General features: G+C 41.3%; 1 protein-coding gene across 1 annotated transcript in view; it reads left to right on the top strand.

The window, feature by feature from the left end:
• RASGRF2 (Ras protein specific guanine nucleotide releasing factor 2) overlaps positions 1-21,692 on the top strand; it is a 261,112-nt gene that overhangs the window by 95,645 nt on the left and 143,775 nt on the right. The window contains exons 3-5 of the mRNA XM_056112497.1: positions 1,823-1,970; positions 5,080-5,169; positions 13,682-13,935. Of these exons, the coding sequence (XP_055968472.1) occupies positions 1,823-1,970; positions 5,080-5,169; positions 13,682-13,935 (492 nt within the window). The remainder of the gene's footprint in view (positions 1-1,822; positions 1,971-5,079; positions 5,170-13,681; positions 13,936-21,692) is intronic.

Raw genomic sequence — 21,692 nt, 5'->3', positions numbered from 1 at the left:
GAGTCACTGGAATCTTCCTTTAGGTTGTTAATTTGGGCTGGTTGTGGGCAAGGCAAATGCCTTAATGCCTGTACTGTTTCTCGACCTTTCTGTTTAGAATTTATTCTGTCCTTTTCTGTCAGCCTCTCCTCTCTGTGTCTAAGCATTCATTTTATAGTGACACACTTCCTTGTCTTTGTTTCCTCATGTTCATGCTGCTCTTCTTCCTATTGTTCTTGTCTGTTTTTCTTCCAGAAAATTGGTTTATTCTTTTTTTCTCAGGAGACTCTATTTAATTTGATGTGGATATGGCCAAATATGGCTACCCAATAATGACAGCCTAAACTTCCACACTTCTAGACATAATCCCAGATTCTAAGGAGAAAGAATTTAATTTGATTAGCCTGGGCTAGTTTTCTCTGTTCTGATCAATTTAATCTAATCAGATTTTGCAGTATAAGCATGGCTGTTTTGGCCCATGTTTCCAGTGAGTGGAAGATCAGGCAGATACCTCAAAAAATGTTAGCCACAAGACTTCTATTTAAATCCAGCATGTTGGTTTTCGTTTTGAAGACAGTTCAGTTGGTGGTTAAGAACATGCACTTAGGGTCAGAGAGGCGTTCATTTGAATTCCAGCTCTGTCACCTACCAGCTTGTGTGAACCTCTGTGAGTACCAAATTCTACCTCTGTACAATTGGAATGATAAAGCTTATTTCATGGGGCTACTAAATTGGTTAGATGAGTGATACATCCTTGACACTCAGGGCATAGTATCAAGATAACTGTTAATAGTATTTGCTATTAATCACTGCTATTACTTTACTGTTTGAGAAAGATTCTATTAATGAAGAAACATACATTTTACCACTCTGACAAGTGTAAAAAGATCTGGCAGCAAAAGCCCAGATGTTTCATAATGGCATAAATAATGAATCTCTTAGAGAGAATTTTGCCTTTATCACATTTAGTCAAAGGCATGGACACAGATTAGCCTGCTGGGATTAGGACATCAGTAATCTATACATATATATATATATATACATATACACATATATATATGTGTGTGTGTGTGTGTGTATCTGGAATTAATGTTTTGCTTCTTTGGGTTTTATAAGGAAGTAGTCAATGGCCTCACAGTCTTAGGAGAGCCAGACTGAACAAGTGATCACCTGCTCTTTCTGGCCAGTACCTGTTCTGATGGTCACTAATTCATTCTGCTTGCTTGCAGATCTGACCTTATTAGCTAATGAGTGAAATATTTTGAATATCATCCCGGGAAACCGAGGGTGTGCTATTCATTGAAAGAATTGTTTCTTTGTTAAAGGAGATGCACTAATGTCTTCTTTCTCCTCCCTGCCCTTCCCCTTTATTTGCAGTGGGGGCATGCCCTGTAGTGCTCAGGGGCTATTCTTGGCAGTGTGCTCAAGAATGACCCCTTGTGGTGTTTGGGGAACCATATGTGATTTGGGGATTCCAAAATTAATGGAACGCAATGTAAGCACCTTAATCCCTGAACTATCCTTCTAGTCCTAGATTCACTAATTTCTTTATAAAACAACATATTTCCTTCTATTTGCCCAAACCCAATGTATTTTCTTTCCAGTTTTCTCACTTATGATAAAATTATACATGACATTCATCATTCACTGAACTCTCAGTAAAGGAGCTATAAAATAATAATGATGTAAATTCTGTATAGTTGAAGATGTAAGTTAATATTTACATAGAGTTAGCCAAACAATCTGTGTTCATGGCTTCTAGTATAAATGTAATATATGCTATTCTAGGTGGAACTGTAATAGAGCAATATCTTCATGACTAATTGTGTGATTTTCTCTCCAGTTATGCAGACATTTTGATTGAGAGGGAAGTTTTAATGCAGAAGTACATCCATCTAGTTCAGATCGTAGAGACAGAAAAAATTGCAGCTAACCAACTCCGGCATCAACTGGAAGATCAAGACACAGAAATCGAAAGACTTAAATCTGAGGTATTTCTCAGCTGAGAATTCCTGCTCATTGTTTCACTTTTATTAGTATCTCCTTACTGTTATATAAAGCTTATCAGAGCAAACCTTTAATCCCTCTCTACACCCATATGGCCTACGTACTGATGTGTACTAGAAATGAATATAATGTCTCTGCTAGGATTAGGTAAATATGTTACCACAAAATATCAGGATATTATGCTTATTAACACTTTGTGCTCCTGCTATTCTGAATCTGATTCATCAGTGAATTATGGAACTATATGGATTTTCAGCTTGACACTTATAGTTATGACAATGTGAGTCTGTCTGAAAGCTAGGGACAGGCTGGAAGAAGTCAGAGAGACTTTCTGTATCTAGGGAGCATAAGCTCTCACCTCTTGGAAAGTGTTTTTCAGGGAAGGTATAAGACATTTCCCGGGGGACAGGTTTTTTCTGAAATTGAAATTCCTGATTCTCCCATGTTCCCTTTGTGCCTCATACATTAACTTCTCAGCCCCACCTCTCTAGATCCTCAATTATGAAATGTACACTGAAACTCTATATGAATAAATGAATGGTGTGTGGGTTGGTGGGGGGAAGGGGTTATGAAAATTGTTTTAAAATAAATGTGTAATCTACTATCAGTAAATGTTTGGTTTGTATGCCTGTTTTATGAACCCACATTGTGTGAACATTTTTCAGGCGAAAAGTGGTCACAAGTGAAAAGTTTTAGAAGCACTGGCCTGGAGGATGATACTGATTCCATGTGAGAGCTGGCATGGTGGTCATGCTGGTCGCCCCTGGTCCTTTCCCTCACCCAGGAAACTCTGTCTCTGCAGAGAACTGGCTGTGTCTTTTCTTACCATTCTGTCACTTCTTTTATTTATTTATTTATATATATATTTATTTATTTATTTTTGCGTCACACTCGGCGATGCACAGAGGTTGCTCCTGGCTTATGCACTCAGGAATTATTCCTGGCGATGCTCGGGGGACTATATGGGATTCTGGGAATTGAACCCGGGTCAGCCGCAGGCAAGGCAAACACCCTACCCGCTGTGCTCTCTCTCCAACCTCCCCATCCTGTCATTTCTCATGGAAACAGTAATTGAAGAGCAATAGAGCAATACAGAGACTTGCTCCCCTCTTTCTCACAAGAGATGCATTAAGTATCTTCTTGCTTCAAGCACTAGACTGGGGCAGAATAAAAGCTACTAGTACCGATATTGTTGCTTGCGGAAACAAGGCAGGCTCCTCAGCATCACTTGTGAGTTTTTGTCACCTTTACTGCTGTTGGACATCTTTTTTTTGGGGGGGGGGGTGTCACACCTACCATTGCACAGGGATTACTCCTGACTCATGTACTCAGGAATTATTCCTGGCAGTGCTCAGGGGACCATATGGGTTGTGGGAATCCAACCCAGGTTGACTGCTTGCAAGGCAAATACCCTACCTACTGTGCTATCGCACCAGTCCCGGACATTTTCTTCTTTGTTTCCTCAAAACCTTCTTTTAAAAAGGGTCTGTAAATACATTTAAGGGGTTCCACCTACTGCAGCCTGTATCCATCACCCCGGTGGACAGAGTTGGGGTAGAAGCTGCTCTAACTGGCATCTCCAGGCTTCTCTGGTGATGATGAGTTGTAGACTCAGTGTTCACAGTGTTCACTGTATCATTAGTGTTAACTGCTCGATTCACCCCTGAAATCTGATCTGGTGAAAACAACAACAGAAAACTCAACTAACCTGCATTTTAAAAGACTATATCAAGCACTGTAATTTAACACAAAATTATTGTGTTCTTCCTTTGCCTCAGTAAGCTTGAGCAGATGCTTGTCTGCTCAGTGAAAGAGGTTGGCATTTGCTCCATGAGAAAAACTAAGCACCAAGTGATGTTCCCCGATATTTGTTTGTATGTGCTAATCTGTCTTCACGACATTCTATTTCAGTCTGAATATAGATTGTAGCTAAAAAACTATCCGTGGCAGGTATGTCTTGTGTGGTCTCTTGACAGGGACCATAATTTGTTCCCTACTCTTTTATTTTCTCACTTCTCTACCAGCAAATGGCAGACAAATGTATTTGGTGCTGGGGACAAAAAGCATAGACAAGTCAGAGGGGCAATCATGACCCCTTCCTTTAGTTTGTCAAGCATGTGCTGAAGTGTGTTGGTAAATAGGTTCTTAAAAATGGTGGTCCAGTGAGCTTTGTTACTTGTGTAGTTGAGAGGACATCTCATCCTGGGGCTGGAACTCAGGGCCTCATATATGCAGGACAAACGCTCTACCACTGAGCTAAATCCCTGGCTCTGAGACTGTTTTTTTTTTTTTTTTGACTGTCATTTTTTCATCCCCTTTACAGGTCACAGAATTGGAGGTACAGAGATGCCAGGTTTCAATTCTCCCTGAACCTTTTTGGTTTTTTGTTTGTTTGCTTGTTTTCTTGACTGGTTTGGACGAACCCTAGGGCTTCTGGGTTCCAACGTAGCAGTTACCATTTTCCCAGAGTACACAGTACTGGGCATTGTTTGGACCACCAGTGACTGCTCATGAGAAGTGACAGCTTTAAGCTGAGTTCACTCAGGGCATTCTGTACTTTTCAGCAAGGTGGTTGATATGTCACTAGGCTCCAGAGACAAGTTTGACTTGGTCCTCACTGGCTGCTAGGGCCAGGTTCAGAGCTAATGTTTTCCTCACCCAATTATTTTTTGGAACAACACACCCAGCCATGGTCAGGGCTTCCTCGTGGCTCCATGCTTAGGAATTACTCCTGGAGGTGCTTGGGGATCCATAAAGGATGCTGTGGATCGAACCTGGGTCTGCTATGTGCAAGACAAGTGCCCTACCTGCTGTACTATCACTCGATCCCTGTTCACCCAGTTCTCTCAAGCACTTTGTGTAGTGCTTTACTTAGTGGTATTACTAAACAGGCTGGGTTTAGTACCCAGTTCATGCTCCCCTGCTTCAGCTTCAAAGGAAGAGACATGCATAAAAACTGGATGTTTCCTTGATTTGGTGATGTTGATGTTTCCTGAGGATCTCATAGGCTACATTGAAGGCATAGTTTCCTTTGGGCCATGACTATGATCCAATCTGCTTCAAATTATGAAATGGACTCATTTTTGGTTCTAGATCATTGCTCTTAATAAAACCAAGGCACGAATGCGACCTTACCAAAGCAATCAAGAGGATGAGGATCCAGACATCAAAAAGATTAAAAAGGTAAGGAAACTGAGGAATTTCCAGCTTTGGGGATATTTCAGCTTGATTTTTTTTTTTTTTAGTTCTGGGGAATCCCCGATTGGACACGGTGCGAAGGATGCCAAAATTAGACTTTAAGATAAGAGTGTTCTCCACTGGGCTAATTGATGTTGTTGAACCTCTTGATTTTATGCTACTTTGATTTTATGCTAAGTTGATAATTGGGGTATCTTTCTCTCTTGACCTCTCTATTTTTCTTTCTTTTTCTTTCCTCTCTTTCTTCCTTCCTCTTTTTTCCTTTCTCCTTCCTTCCTTCCTTCCTTCCTTCCTTCCTTCCTTCCTTCCTTCCTTCCTTCCTTCCTTCTCGTTCTCCCTTTCTTTCTCTCTTTCTCTTTATTTTCCTCTCTCTCTCTCTTTCTCCTTCTCTCTCTCTTTTTGTCTGCCTGCATGCCTGCCTCACATATGAGAGGAATGTACTCTTCTGCTGAGACCCAGTTGTTGAGGTTTCATTTAATTGGGGTGGGAGATTACCCCATACCTGGCTGTGCTCAGGACTTTCTTCTGGATCTGTGAAAAAGGGTCATTCTTGGTGGTGTTGGGGGACCATTTGTGGTTCTGGGGAGTGAATTAGGATCAGTTACTTGCAAGGCAGTTTCATTACTTGTTGTGCTATTTCTTTAGCCCAATTTAATCTCCAGTGCTATGTAGCAATTTTTTTCTCTAATATGTAAGAAGATTGAGTAAACCAAAACATGTACTCAGATTTTTTTTGCTTTGTTGCCATTGTTTCTTGCTTGATTAACCTCCATATATTTGGCTGATCTTTTCGTTTTTGGGTCATTTATAACTGTCTGGTATTTGCAATGAACCAGACACTGGCACTCTGGTCTGCTGAGCTCGATTTATGCAATCTCATTTTCAAGTTTTATAATCTTGTCTTGTATCATGCATTTAATGCAGGTTTATTATTATAACCTGGAAAGCTTCACAGTTGTTGAGCTTTTCGTGGATACATATCTTCAAATATTTTTGTTGTTGTTGTTGTTGTTGTTGTTTTTGTTTTGGGGCGACATCTGGCTGTGCCCAGGGCTTCCTCCTAGCTCTGCAGTCAGGAATCACTTCTAGTGGGACTCGGGGGACCAGATGTTGTGTTGGGGATTGAACCTGGATTTCGTTTTGACCACAAATCTTTCTTTTCAAACTTCTTCTTAATTCTTTTAAGATCTTTTGTATGTGTGAAGAGTTTTTGTATTCCCTTTTAGTTGTAACAAAAATTTTGCTAAATATAGCTCCGAATTTTGAACTGCAAATGATTCTTAGGGCTTAGTTTCAATTTGTTTGTTTCTGAGGAAGGGCACACCTGCGAAAGCTCCGGGATGCTCCCAGTGTGTTTCTTGGTGGCAGCTTCTGAGGGCTGTCAGGGATTATAGCCAGGCCTCCTGCACACAGAGTAGGCACATTTGCCTTTTGAGTTAAGAAAAAAATACCACCATTGCTTTCTTAGAATTAAAATATTCTAAGTGAATTTGGTTTATGTTAAGTGCTACAAGATAAATAGGATTGTCATTCCTTCAATAGCAAGCTGTTACATGTAGGTTAATTTAACACAAAATTCAATTAACTTGATTTCTGGAAATACTTAGGTTAAATGGAAGAATATTAATAAATACTTTTTGCATTTAAAAATCTTTCTTCTTATTTTTCTCTTTCTTCCTTTTGGAGTGTGGTGGGGTGGGGGTGGAGATTGGTTTGGGACATATCCTGCTGTGCTCAGGCATCACCCTTGGTGGTGCTCAGGGAACTATATGGGTTTTGGGGACTGAAGCAAGCAGTGCCGGCCACATATAAGGCAAGCATCTTTTTTTCTTTTATTGAATCACCGTGAGATACAGTCACAAACTTTTCATGTTTGAGTTTCAGTCATACAATGTTCGAACACCCATCTCTCCACCAGCGTGCATTCTCCACTGCAAATGTCCCCAGTATCCACCCAACGCCCCCTCCCCCCCCCCCCCCCCCCCGCAGCCTGCAACCCTCCTCTTCCCTCTATGGCAGACAATTTTCCCCATACTCTCTACTTTTGGACATTATGGTTAAGGCAAGCATCTTAACCCTTGTACTATCACTTTGACCCCATTTCAAAAAATTGAACGATTTCTTTAAGGAACTTTAAAATAAAAACAACTTATTTAAATAGATTTTGAGATTAACTCTATTATCCTCTGTGTCTCAAATCAAACTAATGTCTGTTTGAAAAGATGTGCTTACAGATGAAGTAATGTCTCTGTTCTGGTCTTGACTAATATCAACACAATTTTTTGACTTTAAGAGACTAAAAATTGGAGCAGAGAGAGATAGTGCACCCTTTCATCCCCACACATGCCACCCCCAGCGTTGTTGGACGTCATTCTGGAGGACTCTGAACACTGCTAGGGTGGCCCGGATGGGCCCCCTACTCTCTGAGCATTGCTGAGGAGAGAGGGTGGGGGAACAAAAATTAAAATTGGCATTAATTCACAGAAATTTCCTCTTATTTCTATAAGTCTCTCCAAATCGGGTGCAGGGAGATAGTGCTGGGGATAACGTGACTGCCTTGCATGTGGCCAACCATGGATTAATCCCATGAGCAGTATTTATGCTCTGAGCACCACCAAGGAATGACCACTGAGCACAGCTGGCTGTGGGTGACCCCCAAGTCTCTCTAAATGATATGCATATAATTTCTCTCACATGGGCTGGAGCGATAGCACAGCAAGTAGATGCTTGCCTTGAACGCAGCTGAACTGGGTTTGATTCCTCTTTCCCTCTTGGAGAGCCCGGTAAGTTACTGAGAGTATCCCACCCACACGGCAGAGCCTGGCCAGCTCCCTGTGGTGTATTTGATATGCCAAACACAGTAAAAAGTCTCACAATGGAGATGTTACTGGTGCCTGAGCAAATCGATGAACAACAGGAGGACAGTGCTACATAGTGCTACTTCTGTACGATGTGGTTAATTTTTTTTTTTTTAATGTAGAAGTACTGCTGGGCTGGAGCGATAGCACAGCGGTAGGGCATTTGCCTTGCACGCAGCCAACATGGCCGACCCGAGTTCGATTCCTCTGCCCCTCTTGGAGAGCCCGGCAAGCTACCGAGAGTTTCTTGCCCGCACGACAGAGCCTGGCAAGCTACCCGTGATGTATTCGATATGCCAAACACAGTAACAATAAAGTCTCCGATGGAGACGTTACTGGGCCCGCTCAAGCAAATCGATGAACAACGGGAGGACAGTGACAGTGACAGAAGTACTGCTATTCAGCTACTGATTAAGCTGATTGAATTGGGCATGAACTTCACCTTAATTTTTTTTTTCATTTTTTATAATTTTATTTATTGAATCACCGTGAGAGCAGTTACAAAGTTTTCGGGTTTAAGTCTTGGTCATACAATGAAACACCCGTCCCTTCACCAATGCCCATTGTCCACCACCAAAAACCCGAGTATACCCCCATCCCACACCCTCCTCTACCTGTGGGGCAGATGATTTCCAAGTTACTCTCTCTCTACTTTGATTACAGTTAATATTTTGACACAAGACCCACTATTATTATTTGGGATTTTAGCCCAATACTCAGATCTGCCGAAAAGGCAACAGTAGACAATTTGTTTTCTATTGCTGGTTATGAATAACATATGATGTCACATGGCTGCAGTAGTGGCCACGAGATTTTGAAATTCCGAAATTTTAACAAATAAATCTGGAAGGATTTTTGCCCAAATTTGCGGGTTCTGAGATTTGTTCCTGACTCTCTGGGATCACAGCCGTTAAGCAGCTTGTTCAGGAGCCAGAGAGGCCGTTCATGGGCGGTGACTCCGGGTCTCATTGGGACGGGGACAAACGGGCCGGCTCCACCCCCATTCCTTGAGGCCCCGCATGTCTCCTCACTGCGGGCCCAAACCTGACTGTCCAATGGCCTCTGGCCGATGGTGGCCACCAAGCTGCCAAGGGGGAGCTGGTGGAGGGACAGCACCCTTTCCCCCCTGCGGTGGCCCAGTGATAGTAACCTACTGCGGGGTCTGGATACATTTCTGCCAAAAGCCGTTGGGTTTTGAGATTTGTTTCTGAGTCTCTGGGATCATGGCCATTAAGCAGCTTGATCAGGAGCCAGAGAGGCCATTTTTGGGCGGCGAAGCAGGGTGTCATTTGTATGGGGAGGAAAGAGCTGGTTCCACCCCCATCCCGTGAGGCCCCGTGTGTCTCGTCACTGCGGGCCCAAACCTCACTGTTGGCCTCTGGTGGATGGTGGCCACCGATTCGCCAAGGAGGAGCAGGCGGAGGGACAGCATCCTTTCCACCCTGGGGTGGCCCGGAGACAGTAACCTACTGTGGGGTCCGGATGCATTTCTGCCAAAAGCCGTTGGGTTTTGAGATTTGTTCCTGAGTCTCTGGGATCATGGCCGTTAAGCAGCTTGATCAGGAGCCAGAGAGGCCATTCGTGGGTGGCAACTCGGGGTCTTGTTGGGACGGGAAGGAAAGGGCCGGCTCCACTCCCATGCTGTGAGGCCCCGCGTGTCTCATCACTGCAGGCCCAATCCTGACTGTACAGTGGCCTCTGGAGGATGGCCGCCACCAGGCAGGCAGGGGGAACAGGCCAAGGCACAAAACCTATTCCCACTTGGGATGGCCCAGCTACTAACCTACTGCAGGGACTGGATGCATTTCTGCCAAAAGCCATTGGGGTTCGAGATTTGTTTCTGAGTCTCTAAGATCATGGCCGTTAAGCAGTCAGATCAGGAACCAGAGAGGCCATGCCTCCAATTGTGTAGCTGAGCCAGAGGTGGTTTGTAGTTGTGTCTCCCACATACCTAACTTTGGGCTGTTTACTTTCTTGGTAAACTTTGCCCCAAGTTGTTGGGGTCTGGCCAAAGGCACAGCAGCAATTTTGGGGTATCTGGAAGTCTGAAGGCATCATCAGGCTGCTCACAGGTACAGATTGACCTGCTGGCTGCTCCATACCCCCGATGATGTGGTTAACTTTTATTGTTTGATATAAGGCAACTGTATGCGATTGATAAAAGCTGACCATATCAATAAATAGATGACAGAATTTTAAACATTGCAACATAAAAGCAGCCATTTAAATGCATGATAATGGAGAACATATAGATGAAGTAGTGAAGTAGTATAAAAAAGTTTAAGAATGTGTTAAATAGATAACAATAATGCTAAAAAAAGATTTTTTGTAGTGATTTAATGCTTTCAATTACAAGTTTTCAACCTATTTGTTGCTAAATCTGTCACTTAGGTATAATAAATCCTAATGGTCACTGGTCACTATCCTCCCGTTGTTCATTGATTTTCTCGAGCAGGCCCAGTAACATCTCCACTGTGAGACTTTGTTGTTACTGTGTTTGGCATAGCGAATACGTCACAGGGAGCTTGCCAGGCTTTGCCGTGCTGGCGAGATACTCTTGGTAGCTTGCTGGGCTCTCTGAGGGGGCGGAGGAATCGAACTCGGGTCGGCCATATTGGCTGCTTGCAAGGCAAACGCCTTACCCGCTGTGCTATTGCTCCAGCCCAAATCCTAATAAATTGCCATATAAAATTTAAATCTAGAAAGGTTTTAATATTAGAAAAATCTCATTTTATTGGTCGTCAGGCAATGAAGGATCAGAGTTTAAGTTCATCCAAAGTATAGAGGCAGAGTCTGTGGGTTAATGACTGGTGTGTGTGTGTGTGTGTGTGTCTGTGTGTCTGTGTGTGTCTGTGTGTGTCTGTGTGTGTGTGTTGTGTGCCCATCCTGTCTTCCCAGCAACCAGTATTTTCCTAGATATTTAAAACACGTTCTGTACTTGTTGGCTAATATACACTGCTAAGTGCATTTTCTCAGGAATTCCACTGTTTTTCAAAATCAGAACCTGGGAATTTAGCATCTATTATTTTTTTTATAAAACTGGTTGTTTCAATTATTTGTTATAATTGTTATAATTTGTTATACTTGTTTAATTATTTGTTTCTTTTCACAAAATAATCTGCAAATTGTTAATGTGGGTTTTGATCATCTTACTGGGAGAGAGAGAGTCAGAGTTAACATGAAAGAGATGAAAGAACACTACATCCAACTTTAGAGTTTAGTGCAATGATGTGGATCATGAAATTTAGTTTATTCATCCATGAAATAAAAGATGTGATGAGCGGATGCCTAAAAGTTATTGTTTAAGCCAAATAAAAATTATAGTTTTTATAGGCATGCCTAAAAGTTATAGTTGAAGATAAATGATGAACTGGGTGCATGCTTTGCATGCAGGAGGTCTGGGTTTGATCCCAACTACAACATGGTCCTCCAAGCACTGCTGGTAGTGATTTCTGAGCACAGAGTCAGGTGTAACTCCTGAGTACTGCCAAGTACAGCCCCCCAAAATGGAACCAAACCAAATTAACCTAACAAAGCCTTATTTTAAAATGGCCTATAGACTTGGTACTTCTTCAAAGAGTAATTTGTAAATTACTACTTACATACCATATTTGGAGAAATAATATACACATTTAAAAAATGCTCACCATCACTAAGAATCAGAAAATTATCAAAAGCACGAAATATACTATCACCTCACACTCATTAAGATGACTGCCTGCTGCTGAAAAAAAAAAAGGAAATACCAGTGTGGATGAGCAAGTAGAAAAATTGGATTCTTGGGTTCTGTTGCTGAAGTTCTACAGTGATTCATCTGTTATAGAAAATAGTAGTTCCTTCAGCAACTAAAAATGAAACTATTCTGTGATCTATCAACTTTACATTTGTACACATCACCAAAGAAATCGATAACACGCTCTTCAGACATTTCATTCCCAAGTTAATTGCTGCATCATTTTCAAAAGCCAAGAGGTGGAAATAATAAAAATACCTTTATTCTAAACAAAACAAAAATCCCTGCCTTCAAGGAGCTTAAATTTTAATGAATGGAGACATACAATAAATTGTGAGTTAAATGTATAATGTGAGAAAAATTGACAGATGGTTGGTACTGGAGAGATTGTAAGGTGGGTAGTGTTTGTTGCCTTGTATGTAGCCAGCCCAGATTGATCCCAAAGACTCCGAGTGGTCCTCTGAGCTCCTCCAGGATCCCCTGAACTCAGAACCAAGAATAATCTTTGAGCACCACCAGGTGTGGCCCAACCTCCGCACCCCTAGTAAGAGAGAGAGAGAAAGAAAGAAAGAAAGAAAGAAAGAAAGAAAGAAAGAAAGAAAGAAAGAGAGGGGGGAGGGAGGGAGGGAGGAGAGGAAAATAGAGAAAGAAGAAAGATAAAAAGAGAGATTAAAGAAAGAAAGAGAAAGAGAGAAAGAAAGAGAGAAAGAAAGAAAGAGAAAGGGAGCAAGGGAACAAGGGAGGGAGAAGAGAGAAAGAGAAAGTGAGAAAGATAAAGATGGATATATGAGTAAAACATGGTTCAGCCATATATTGGAATACAGTACAATGAAATATTTTTCTGCCTTAAAAACAAAGAAATCCTGACATATATGATTCATGTTTCTGTGGCAGAAACTTTAGGAAATTATACAAAATTAAATAAGCTTCTAACAGAAAGAGATGCTGTATGCTCCACTTAGATGAAATAACTAGAGTCATCAGAGTCATAGAGCCAGAAAGTCGCATGGTGTTTACCAGTGGCTGTGGGAAGATGGAAATAGGCAGTTACTGTTTAATGAATGCAGTTTAATTTTGCAAGATAAAGAATTTCCAGAGATCTATTGTAAATAGTTCATATATATATATAATACTCCTGAAGTAAGTATTCATTTAGAAATGGTCAAGATGGCATTTAATTTTTTTTATTAAATCACCATGAAATACAGTTACAAAGCTTTCATGACTGACTTTCAGTACTAAAATGATCGAACACCCACCCCTCCACCAGAGCACATTTTCTACCACAGTGTTCCTAGTATCCCTCCCGCTTCTCCACCACCCACCCCATCCCACCCCCTGCCTTTGTGGCAGGCACCTTCCTTCTTACTCTCTCATCCCTTTGGGGCATTATGGTTGACAATAAAGATACTGAGAAACCATCATGTTTGGTCCTTAGTCTACTTTCAGCACACATCTCCTATCCTGAAGGATCCCTCCAACCATCATTGACTTAGTGGTCACTTCTCAAAATTGTATGCTATGATGTGTTTCTTTTCACCATCATTACATTTTTTGAAATAAGATTTTATGTTGTTAAATAATTGGCTTCTGTGTTATTCATTTCTTGAAATGTTAATAACTGGTCCATATGGTTATATTTCAGCATTCATATAGGCATACCTAGAGGTTAAGATATGGAGGAAAGTTGTGAAGTTGCAAAAAGTTTATTTTTAAATGATCTTCTTATTCTGGTATATGGAAAATGCCATTCCTTGTTGTGGTGCTGGGGCTGGGGGTTCACCACTGAAAAATCCAGAGAGATTGCATAAGGATTAAGGCGCCCCTAGTTGAATTCCTGGCACGAGATAGAAAGCAAATAAGTCTCAAACCTCCCTGAGTTGTTTTGTTTAATTTTGTTCTGTAGGTTCAAAGCTTCATGCGAGGATGGTTGTGCAGAAGAAAATGGAAGACCATCGTGCAGGATTACATTTGTTCTCCTCATGCTGAGAGTATGAGGAAGAGAAACCAGATTGTGTTCACCATGGTTGAAGCTGAGTCTGAGTATGTGCACCAGCTCTACATCCTGGTCAATGGCTTCCTCCGACCCCTACGCATGGCGGCCAGCTCCAAGAAGCCACCCATCAGCCACGATGATGTCAGCAGCATTTTTCTCAACAGGTTTGTCTTTTTTTTTTGTTTTCGGGACACACCTGGCGATGCTCAGGAGTTACTCCTTGCTCTGTACTCAGGAATTACTCCTGGCCATGCTCAGGGGACTATATGGGATGCTGGGGATTGAACCTAGGTTTACAGCATACAAGGTAGATGGTCTACCCGCTGAACTGTTGCTCCGGTCCCTTAACAGGTTTATCTAGACAAAAACTCATGTAAAAAACCCTTTTGTAGTTCATAAAAGAAGATTTGTTTGTTTAAAAAAATACTCAAGTTTTGTTTACTGAATAAAAACTAATTGTGACACAAAATGCTTCTAGTTGTGGGTTACAGAGAAATCGAAGTCTGCAAATGCAAAGAAACTTTCTTGGAATTGTAGCACTGTAGTACTTTGTGCCTGTTGCAGCGTCTCACTGTGAGACTTGTTACTGTGTTTGGCATATCAAATCCTTCACGGGGAGCTTGCCAGGCTTTGCAGTGCAGGGGAGATACTCTTGGTAGCTTGCCGACCTCTCTGAGAGGGGTGGAGGAATCGAACTCAGGTCGGCCAGGTCCTCTGCTTGCAAGGCAAATGCCCTACCCGCTTTGCTATTGCTCGGTTATATACAAATAATTCCAAATGATTGCTTCCAAGACCTTGGATGGTTACAAAACTTCCACTTTTTATTTTCAGAGGCTGGGGTGGGGGTTGGCCGGCAAAAGAGGTGCTCAGTTCACTCAGCCCCCTCCCACCCCCACCACCAGCCACAGCAATTTATATTGGTTGACTGGTCTGAAATCCAGCATGAGGACCTGAGTTCGCCTTAACTCTTATGAGAGTAGGTTTTATGAATTCACCTTCAGGAGTGCATGATTCTGAAAAAAAAAAAAAAAGAACATTATCATTTGTGGGATTCTGATTAGCTCAAATTTGCATACTTTAATTTTGAATCTTGGCACCTATATTTCTGATATTCTTCTCTATTTCACATATATTTTCTTTTAATTGTGTGTGTATGTATATTGGGAAAATAATCAGCCTCATAATTGAAATACATGAGATGCTTAATAGGTCTTTACATGTCATTTGTGTGGTTATATGAAAGTGTTTTAGGAAGACTTAGGATGAATGTAAGGCTCTCTAATACATTTATTTATTCAATAAATGGTGTCCTTTCTGCTGAGACATTTTCAGTGACCAAAACAAAAATTTCCTTCTTTCATGAAACTTAAATTTTGATGGAACAGTATAATATGTATTATATTACACTTGGGTGTGTGCTGTGGATAAAAACAAGAATGGGAAAAATGGATCATACTTGGGTGTTTTTCTTAAAATTTTAGTTTTTGTTTTTGTGGTACTGGGAATTAAACTCAAGTCCTCAGACATGCAAAGTGTGTGTTCTATCACTGAGCCATATCCCCAAGACTAATGATTTGTTTTTGAGTACATAATATATTTATATATATATTCAAAAGTCAAAATAGCATGTGAATTTCAAACAATCCCAATTCTCATTCTTAAGCATCTCTGCCAACTCCAATTCCTCACTCTCAACATATCACCATTTTTTATTAGTTTCTTACACGGTTAGACCTCACATGTTATTGTTGATAGGTTCTTAAAAACTGAGTCTTTGAGTGAAATCGCATACAATAAATGTCTGTCCTTGAATAAACGTTGTTTAGCATTCAGTAGGATTGTTTTTCCCCTCATTGTTACAATGAAATGATGTTGAATGAAACAGGGTTATTTTAGGACCTGCTATATATCCTCTTAGTATTTTGTGATGTGGTCGAATCAAGTATTAATTTTGTGTCTTACTCTACACAAAATGCAGCATAATTTAATATACTGTTGGCTATTTCACTTAAAAATATATTTTGGGCTTCTTTCCATAATACCTGGAGTATCCAAATTCAAGTTTGTTTGTTTTCATTATGGTGCCATAGTGTATATATAGAGTCTCTCTCTCTTTCTCTCTCTCTTTCTCTCTCTCTCTTTCTCTTTCTCCACACACATACATACACACATACACACACAGTTCATGAAAACCTCAAAGTTAATATCTGAGCAAACATGTGAAGTTGGTAAGGAAGTAAACCCTTTGGCTTTCTTTTGTTTTTCAAACTGAACCATCCTGAGATAAACAGTTACAAAGTTGTTCCTGATGGGGTTGCAGTTAGACAATGTTTCAACACCCATCCCTTCTCAAGTGTACATTTCCTACCACCTATGTCCCCAGTTTCTCTTCTGCCAGTCCTCCTCCTCCCTGGTCTGCTTCTACAGCAGATACTTTTCTTCTCTCTCTCTCTCTCTCTCTCTCTCTCTCTCTCTCTCTCTCTCTCTCTCTCTCTCTCTCTCCTTTTAGCCCTCTGATTTTCTAGGAGGAAAAGCGAGGTAGACAGAAAACTGACCTGGAGTGGCCCAGGACTGTCAGTGTTGGTAAAAGACACTACAGAGGCTTACAGATGTTTGCTTTTGCTCTTGAGTGAGGTGGTGAGACATTGGTGGGACTTTGAGCAGGAAAAAAGTGGTGCTATATAATTTAGGCTTTGAAAGTCTTTCTGTGGCTTCTCTGTTGAGAATCAACTATAGAAAGATCAGTGTGGTGCTGATTTCATGGTTGTAATAGGGAAGGCAATTAGCTTGCTATTGTGATCATTCAAACCAGAGATGATTGTAATATAGAATTACTTATTGTTTGGATTCTTATGCATTTTTAATATAGGACCAGTAATATTTGTTGATAAGTTTGAAGTGATTCTTTTAGAAAAAGAAAAAAAACAGGCAAAACTGCATGGAGACAAGAACAAGTTTGGGAAGAGAAGATGAGGATTTTTCATCTTGGAATTTTCCTACTGTGAGAGGCTATTAGGCATCTAAGTGGAGATTGTAAGTAACCAGTTGAGTATGAATCTGGAGCTCAGAAAAAGGATCTTTGTTGGGGATATGAATGTGGACTCCATTAGCACACAGGTATTGCTTAAAGCTGGCTAGTGTTTATTTGGGGAGAGGGGTTGGGTCACACCTGGCAGTGTGCAGAGCTAGTCCTGGTTCCGTACTTAGAGGTCACTCCTGGCAATGCTCAGGGGACCATATGTGGTGCCAGATATTGAACAGAAGCTGACCTCTGCTATTTCCCAAACCCCCTAAAGTTGTTAGTCTGAATGAGATTATAAATGAAGTACAGATGAATGCGAGGAGCAGAACAAGAACTGAGCCCTGAGACTTTTAAGCATTTTAGAAGCTAGGAAGAAGATATCAAGTCAGTAAAAGAGAGTGTAGGTGGTCATTTAGTGCTGTGCATGGAAAACCAGAAGAATGTATTTTCTCGGAAACAAAGGCAAAAAAGAATAAATGTTGAAGAAGTCAAGTGAAATGATAACTAAGTGCTGAATGTGGATGTAGTAATTGGAATTTATTGGTAACTGTGATAAAAGGCAAAAAACATATCTAGGAGGAGGGTGGAATTAGAGAAAGTAGGTATAGAACACTCCTTCAAGGAATGTTGTTATAAGGTGAAGCAGAGAGGGGCTGGAGAGTTAGTTCATGTATGTAGTTGGTTCTGCCTCTATTCCTAATACAGTATGTGGTTCTCTAAGCACAGTAGGAATAAGTCGAGCACAGAGCCAGGAATAGTCACTTAGGACCATTGGGTGTGGCCCCCAAGTTCCCACCCCCACTCAAAATAAATGAGACAAGAAACAGAAGTTAAAACACAGAAGTCTATAAAATATATGTGTAAGGGACTTAATGCAGAGCCCGGCAGTTTGCGGCAGAAAAGTGAATGGACTATGTGTTAATCCATGGCACCATGTCTGCCCGGGAGGGAAAGGGTATTGCTCACTTTCACCTTTTTCCTCCTCGACAGCAAGATGGCGGCCATCTCGGAGCTTTTTGAAAAGCCAGGTATGAGCTTTTTACTAGTGTTTATTCCTTCATTGTCTATTCTTCCCTCTAAGACCAATTTCTTAAAGCTGGCTAGTGTTTATTTGGGGAGAAGGGTTGGGTCACACCTGGCAGTATGCAGAGGCTACTTCTGGTTCTGTACTCAGAGGTCACTCCTGGCAGTGCTCAGGGGACCATATGTGGTGCCAGATATTGAACAGAAGTGACGGGGCAACTGAAACCTCATGGGAAGGGGGGGTGTTCCTGGCTCGTCCTTCATGCCCTACCGAGGTCACGAGTTGCCCCCATGAGCAGCTCTCCAGCATGGCCATGGCTCCAGAAGCACAAGGACTTAATGCAGAGCCCAGCAGCTTGTGGCAGAAAAGTGAATGGACTATGAGTTAATCCATGGCACCATGCCTTCCCAGGAGGGAAAGGGTGTTGCTCCCTTCCGCCTTTTTCCCCCTGGACAGCAAGATGGTGGCTACCTCGGAGCTTTTTGAAAAGCCAGGTATGAGCCAGTGGTGATGGGGAAACTGAAACCTCATGGGAAGGGGGGTGTTCCCAGCTTGTCCTTCACGGCCTACCAAGGTCACGAGTTGCCCCCCACGAGCGGCTCTCTGGCATGGCCATGGCTCCAGAGCCACAAAAACCAATCTCATAATTATCTGACTCTCGGCAGAAATACTTCCAGGCTTAATAAATAAAATATCAGAAATCCAGAATCATGTGGCCGCTATTGCGGCTGCGTGACATCATCTGGTTCTTGTAACCAGCTGTAGAAAACAAATTCTTTCACAATGCCTTTTCAGCAGGTCTGATTTTGGGGTGTAAACTCTAAACAATAATGGCGCATCTTTTGTCAAAACAATGAATCTAATCAAAGTAGATAGAGTGCTAATTAGAATTCATCTGCCTCACAGCATTGGGAGGGGTGGGACGGGGATACATTGGGGTTCTTGGTGGTGAAAAATAAGTACTGGTGAAGGGAAATGTGTTTGATCATTGCATGATCGAGACTTTAACCTGAAAGCTTTGTAACTTTTCCCACAGTGATTCAATAAATAAATTTAAAAAATAAAATAAAATATATGTGTATATTTTAAGATGGGGTTCAAAATTATGCCAAAAAAAAGGAGGTGAGAGTTGCTGAAAGTTAACTTGCAAAGGCAAAAGTGGTATAAAACCAAGATATTGGTCTTAGAGTGAAGAATAGACAATGAAGGAATAAACACTAGTAAAAGGATTTCAGACGAATAAGAAGGAAGTGTTAGATAGAGGGAAAGATATGTAGTGATGATCAAAGAGAACAGAGAGTAAATGGATCAGGAAATGTTGTTACTAGGTTGTGCTTCATGACAGCATTAACATGTTGGACCAGTAGTTGTACTTTATAGTGTGATGAGTCAGGATCATGATGACGCATGTTTTCTTTTAGCCACAGCAAGAGAGAGAGAGAGAGAGAGAGAGAGAGAGAGAGAGATGGAGAATGGAAGAGAGGGAGGAGGGAGGGAGGGAAGGAGGGAGGGAGGGAGGAGGAAATGTGAGAGTTTTAAGTACATAATGAATTGGTGTTACCAATAGTTTAAGGTCCTGGTGGTGTGAAAGCATTTTTGAAGTCAGGGTCTAAAGGCAATAAATAAACACCATACTAAGATGGTAGTTAGAGAATAGTGTAGTTGAAATTGAGAAGGGGCAAGATGCAGTTATGGACATTGATTAAATATAGAGCAGTGGTGTTCGACCTTTTTCCACAGACCAGGCTTTGAAAAGCACCGCCTTGGAGCACTATCAATTGATTGTTGCCTAAAGTAAATGGAAGACAAGTTTCTGTGAAAAGAGAAGTTCAAAAACCTGAGGGGTCATTCTACTGGAATGTTGTTTATATACATATTGAGGTTATCAAGAATTAAGACAGAAATATTGTTGGAGAAAAGAGATCAGGGATTTGAAAGCTTAGGTCTCGAGGTATTTGATGATAAATGATAAAGGATTAATGATGAGTGAAAATTTAGCAGTATGAGATTAAATGTAGGCTTTTGTGTTGTAAGAAGGGCTGTTTTCTCACATTGATGCCAGTGGTTTCATCTAGTGTGAGGTGTTCTTTGGAACCTTTTGGTCCTCAGACAATATCTGCAACATTCTGGACGTATTTCTGTCATGGACGCTAATGGCCAGGACTGTGAAATGTACCTTGGCAGAGATGCCGCAAAATCTGTACCACACTGCGATTAGGTTGCCACTGGGGATTGTTTCCATTGTATTATGTGACCTGCAGCAGAGATGGCCAGGTTTGACATAGTAGTTTCACTTTAGATTCAAGTGACTATGCCGCATGCAGATTAGCAGCTACTTACTGCACCAAGTTCTAAATGGATCTTTGAAGTGAAACATGAGGCATATAGGGCATTTGTTGTTGTTGCTGTTGTTTAACTAGATTTACTTTCCTTGCCCTTGAAATTGAAGTCCTAGGCAGGTGCATTATTTTGTTGCTGTTGCCTATTTGTTTGGTTGTGGAAGTAGTGATTGGGGAGATCACGCATTGCCAGGAATTGAACTGAGGCCGACCACATGTAAGTTAGTATCTTGACTTGTGTTCTGTGTCTCCAGTCAGATCCATTATTTTATATTTATTTATTTATTTTGCTTTTTGGGTTACACCTGGCAATGCACAGGGGTTACTCCTGGATCTTCACTCAGGAGTTATTCCTGGTGGTGCTCAGGGGACCATATGGGATGCTGGGAATCGAACCCAAGTTGGCCACGTGCAAGACAAACGCCCTACCCGCTGTGCTGTCTCTCCAGCCCCAGATCCATTATTTTAAACTTCAGCGTAGAGTTTTTACTTAATCTCCTTACCCACATGCATAAGTATTTCATCTGTTTTCTAACCATTCTTGTGTCAAACAACCCGAGTTCAATTCCTCTGCTCCTCTCGGAGAGCCCAGCAAGCTACCGAGAGTATCTCGCCCGCACGGCAAAGCCTGGCAAGCTCACCGTGACGTATTCAATATGCCAAACACAGTAACAACAAGTCTCATGATGGAGATGTTACTGGGCCCGCTCGAGCAAATCGATGAATAATGGGAGGACCATGACCGTGACCCTTATGTCAAAATAGGACGGCAGATGTGTCAGCTGTTTTTCAATGTAGGAAAGGAACCTCGTCTATGAATATAGGGAATTTGTTGTTCACTGAGTTTGTGGGGAGAGCTATAAGAGTAAATTCATGCAGTTGCCCCTGCCCCCTCAGGTCTAGAGCCTAACACCATAGATGCCATGCTGAGATTAGGAAATAATTGTCACCACCACTGTCAGTACAGATGCCTCTTAAATCTATGCAGTTGGTTTCCAGGAACTTTAAGAACTTGGAAATTGCCCTTAAACTCTGCCTTTAGAAATGACTTTCAGCAGCAAGAAGATGTTCTCCACTTCCACCTTGCATGTCTCAACAAGGACATTTATGAATGGAAATGAATTTGTATCTGGAAACTTAACTGCAAGGGAACATAGGACATATAGTTTGAGCTAGCCATCTTCTGCTGCAAAAAGGATGGAGCTTAGAAAACTAATCTACAATATCTATCAAACTTGATTTGAGTAAAATCTTTTAATAGCAAATCCTGCTTAGTTAAAATTATCATTTTCAAACAGTGTCTATTTGTTTTACGGGACATTTGGAAGTAGTCAAGTGTTTCTTACACTAGAACTTGACTTAAAACCAAGTTATCTCCTGTTGTGAACTCTTTATTTGATGGTGTTGATGTGTTTGCTTAGAAAAGACCTTGGAAGGCTAATTCTGGTAGGTAAATTCTAAAGAGGGGGAAGCAAAGGCTATTTGATTTTGAAAACTATACTTAATTCTTGTAGAATTTAGATCCAATTTCACTCA

The sequence above is a fragment of the Sorex fumeus genome, unplaced genomic scaffold (assembly GCF_029834395.1).
Source record: "Sorex fumeus unplaced genomic scaffold, SorFum_2.1 ptg000018l, whole genome shotgun sequence".
In the NCBI taxonomy this organism is placed as follows: Eukaryota; Metazoa; Chordata; class Mammalia; order Eulipotyphla; family Soricidae; genus Sorex; species Sorex fumeus.
The sequence above is the reverse complement of the archived record's forward strand: the minus strand, read 5'-3'. Positions and strand labels throughout refer to the sequence as shown.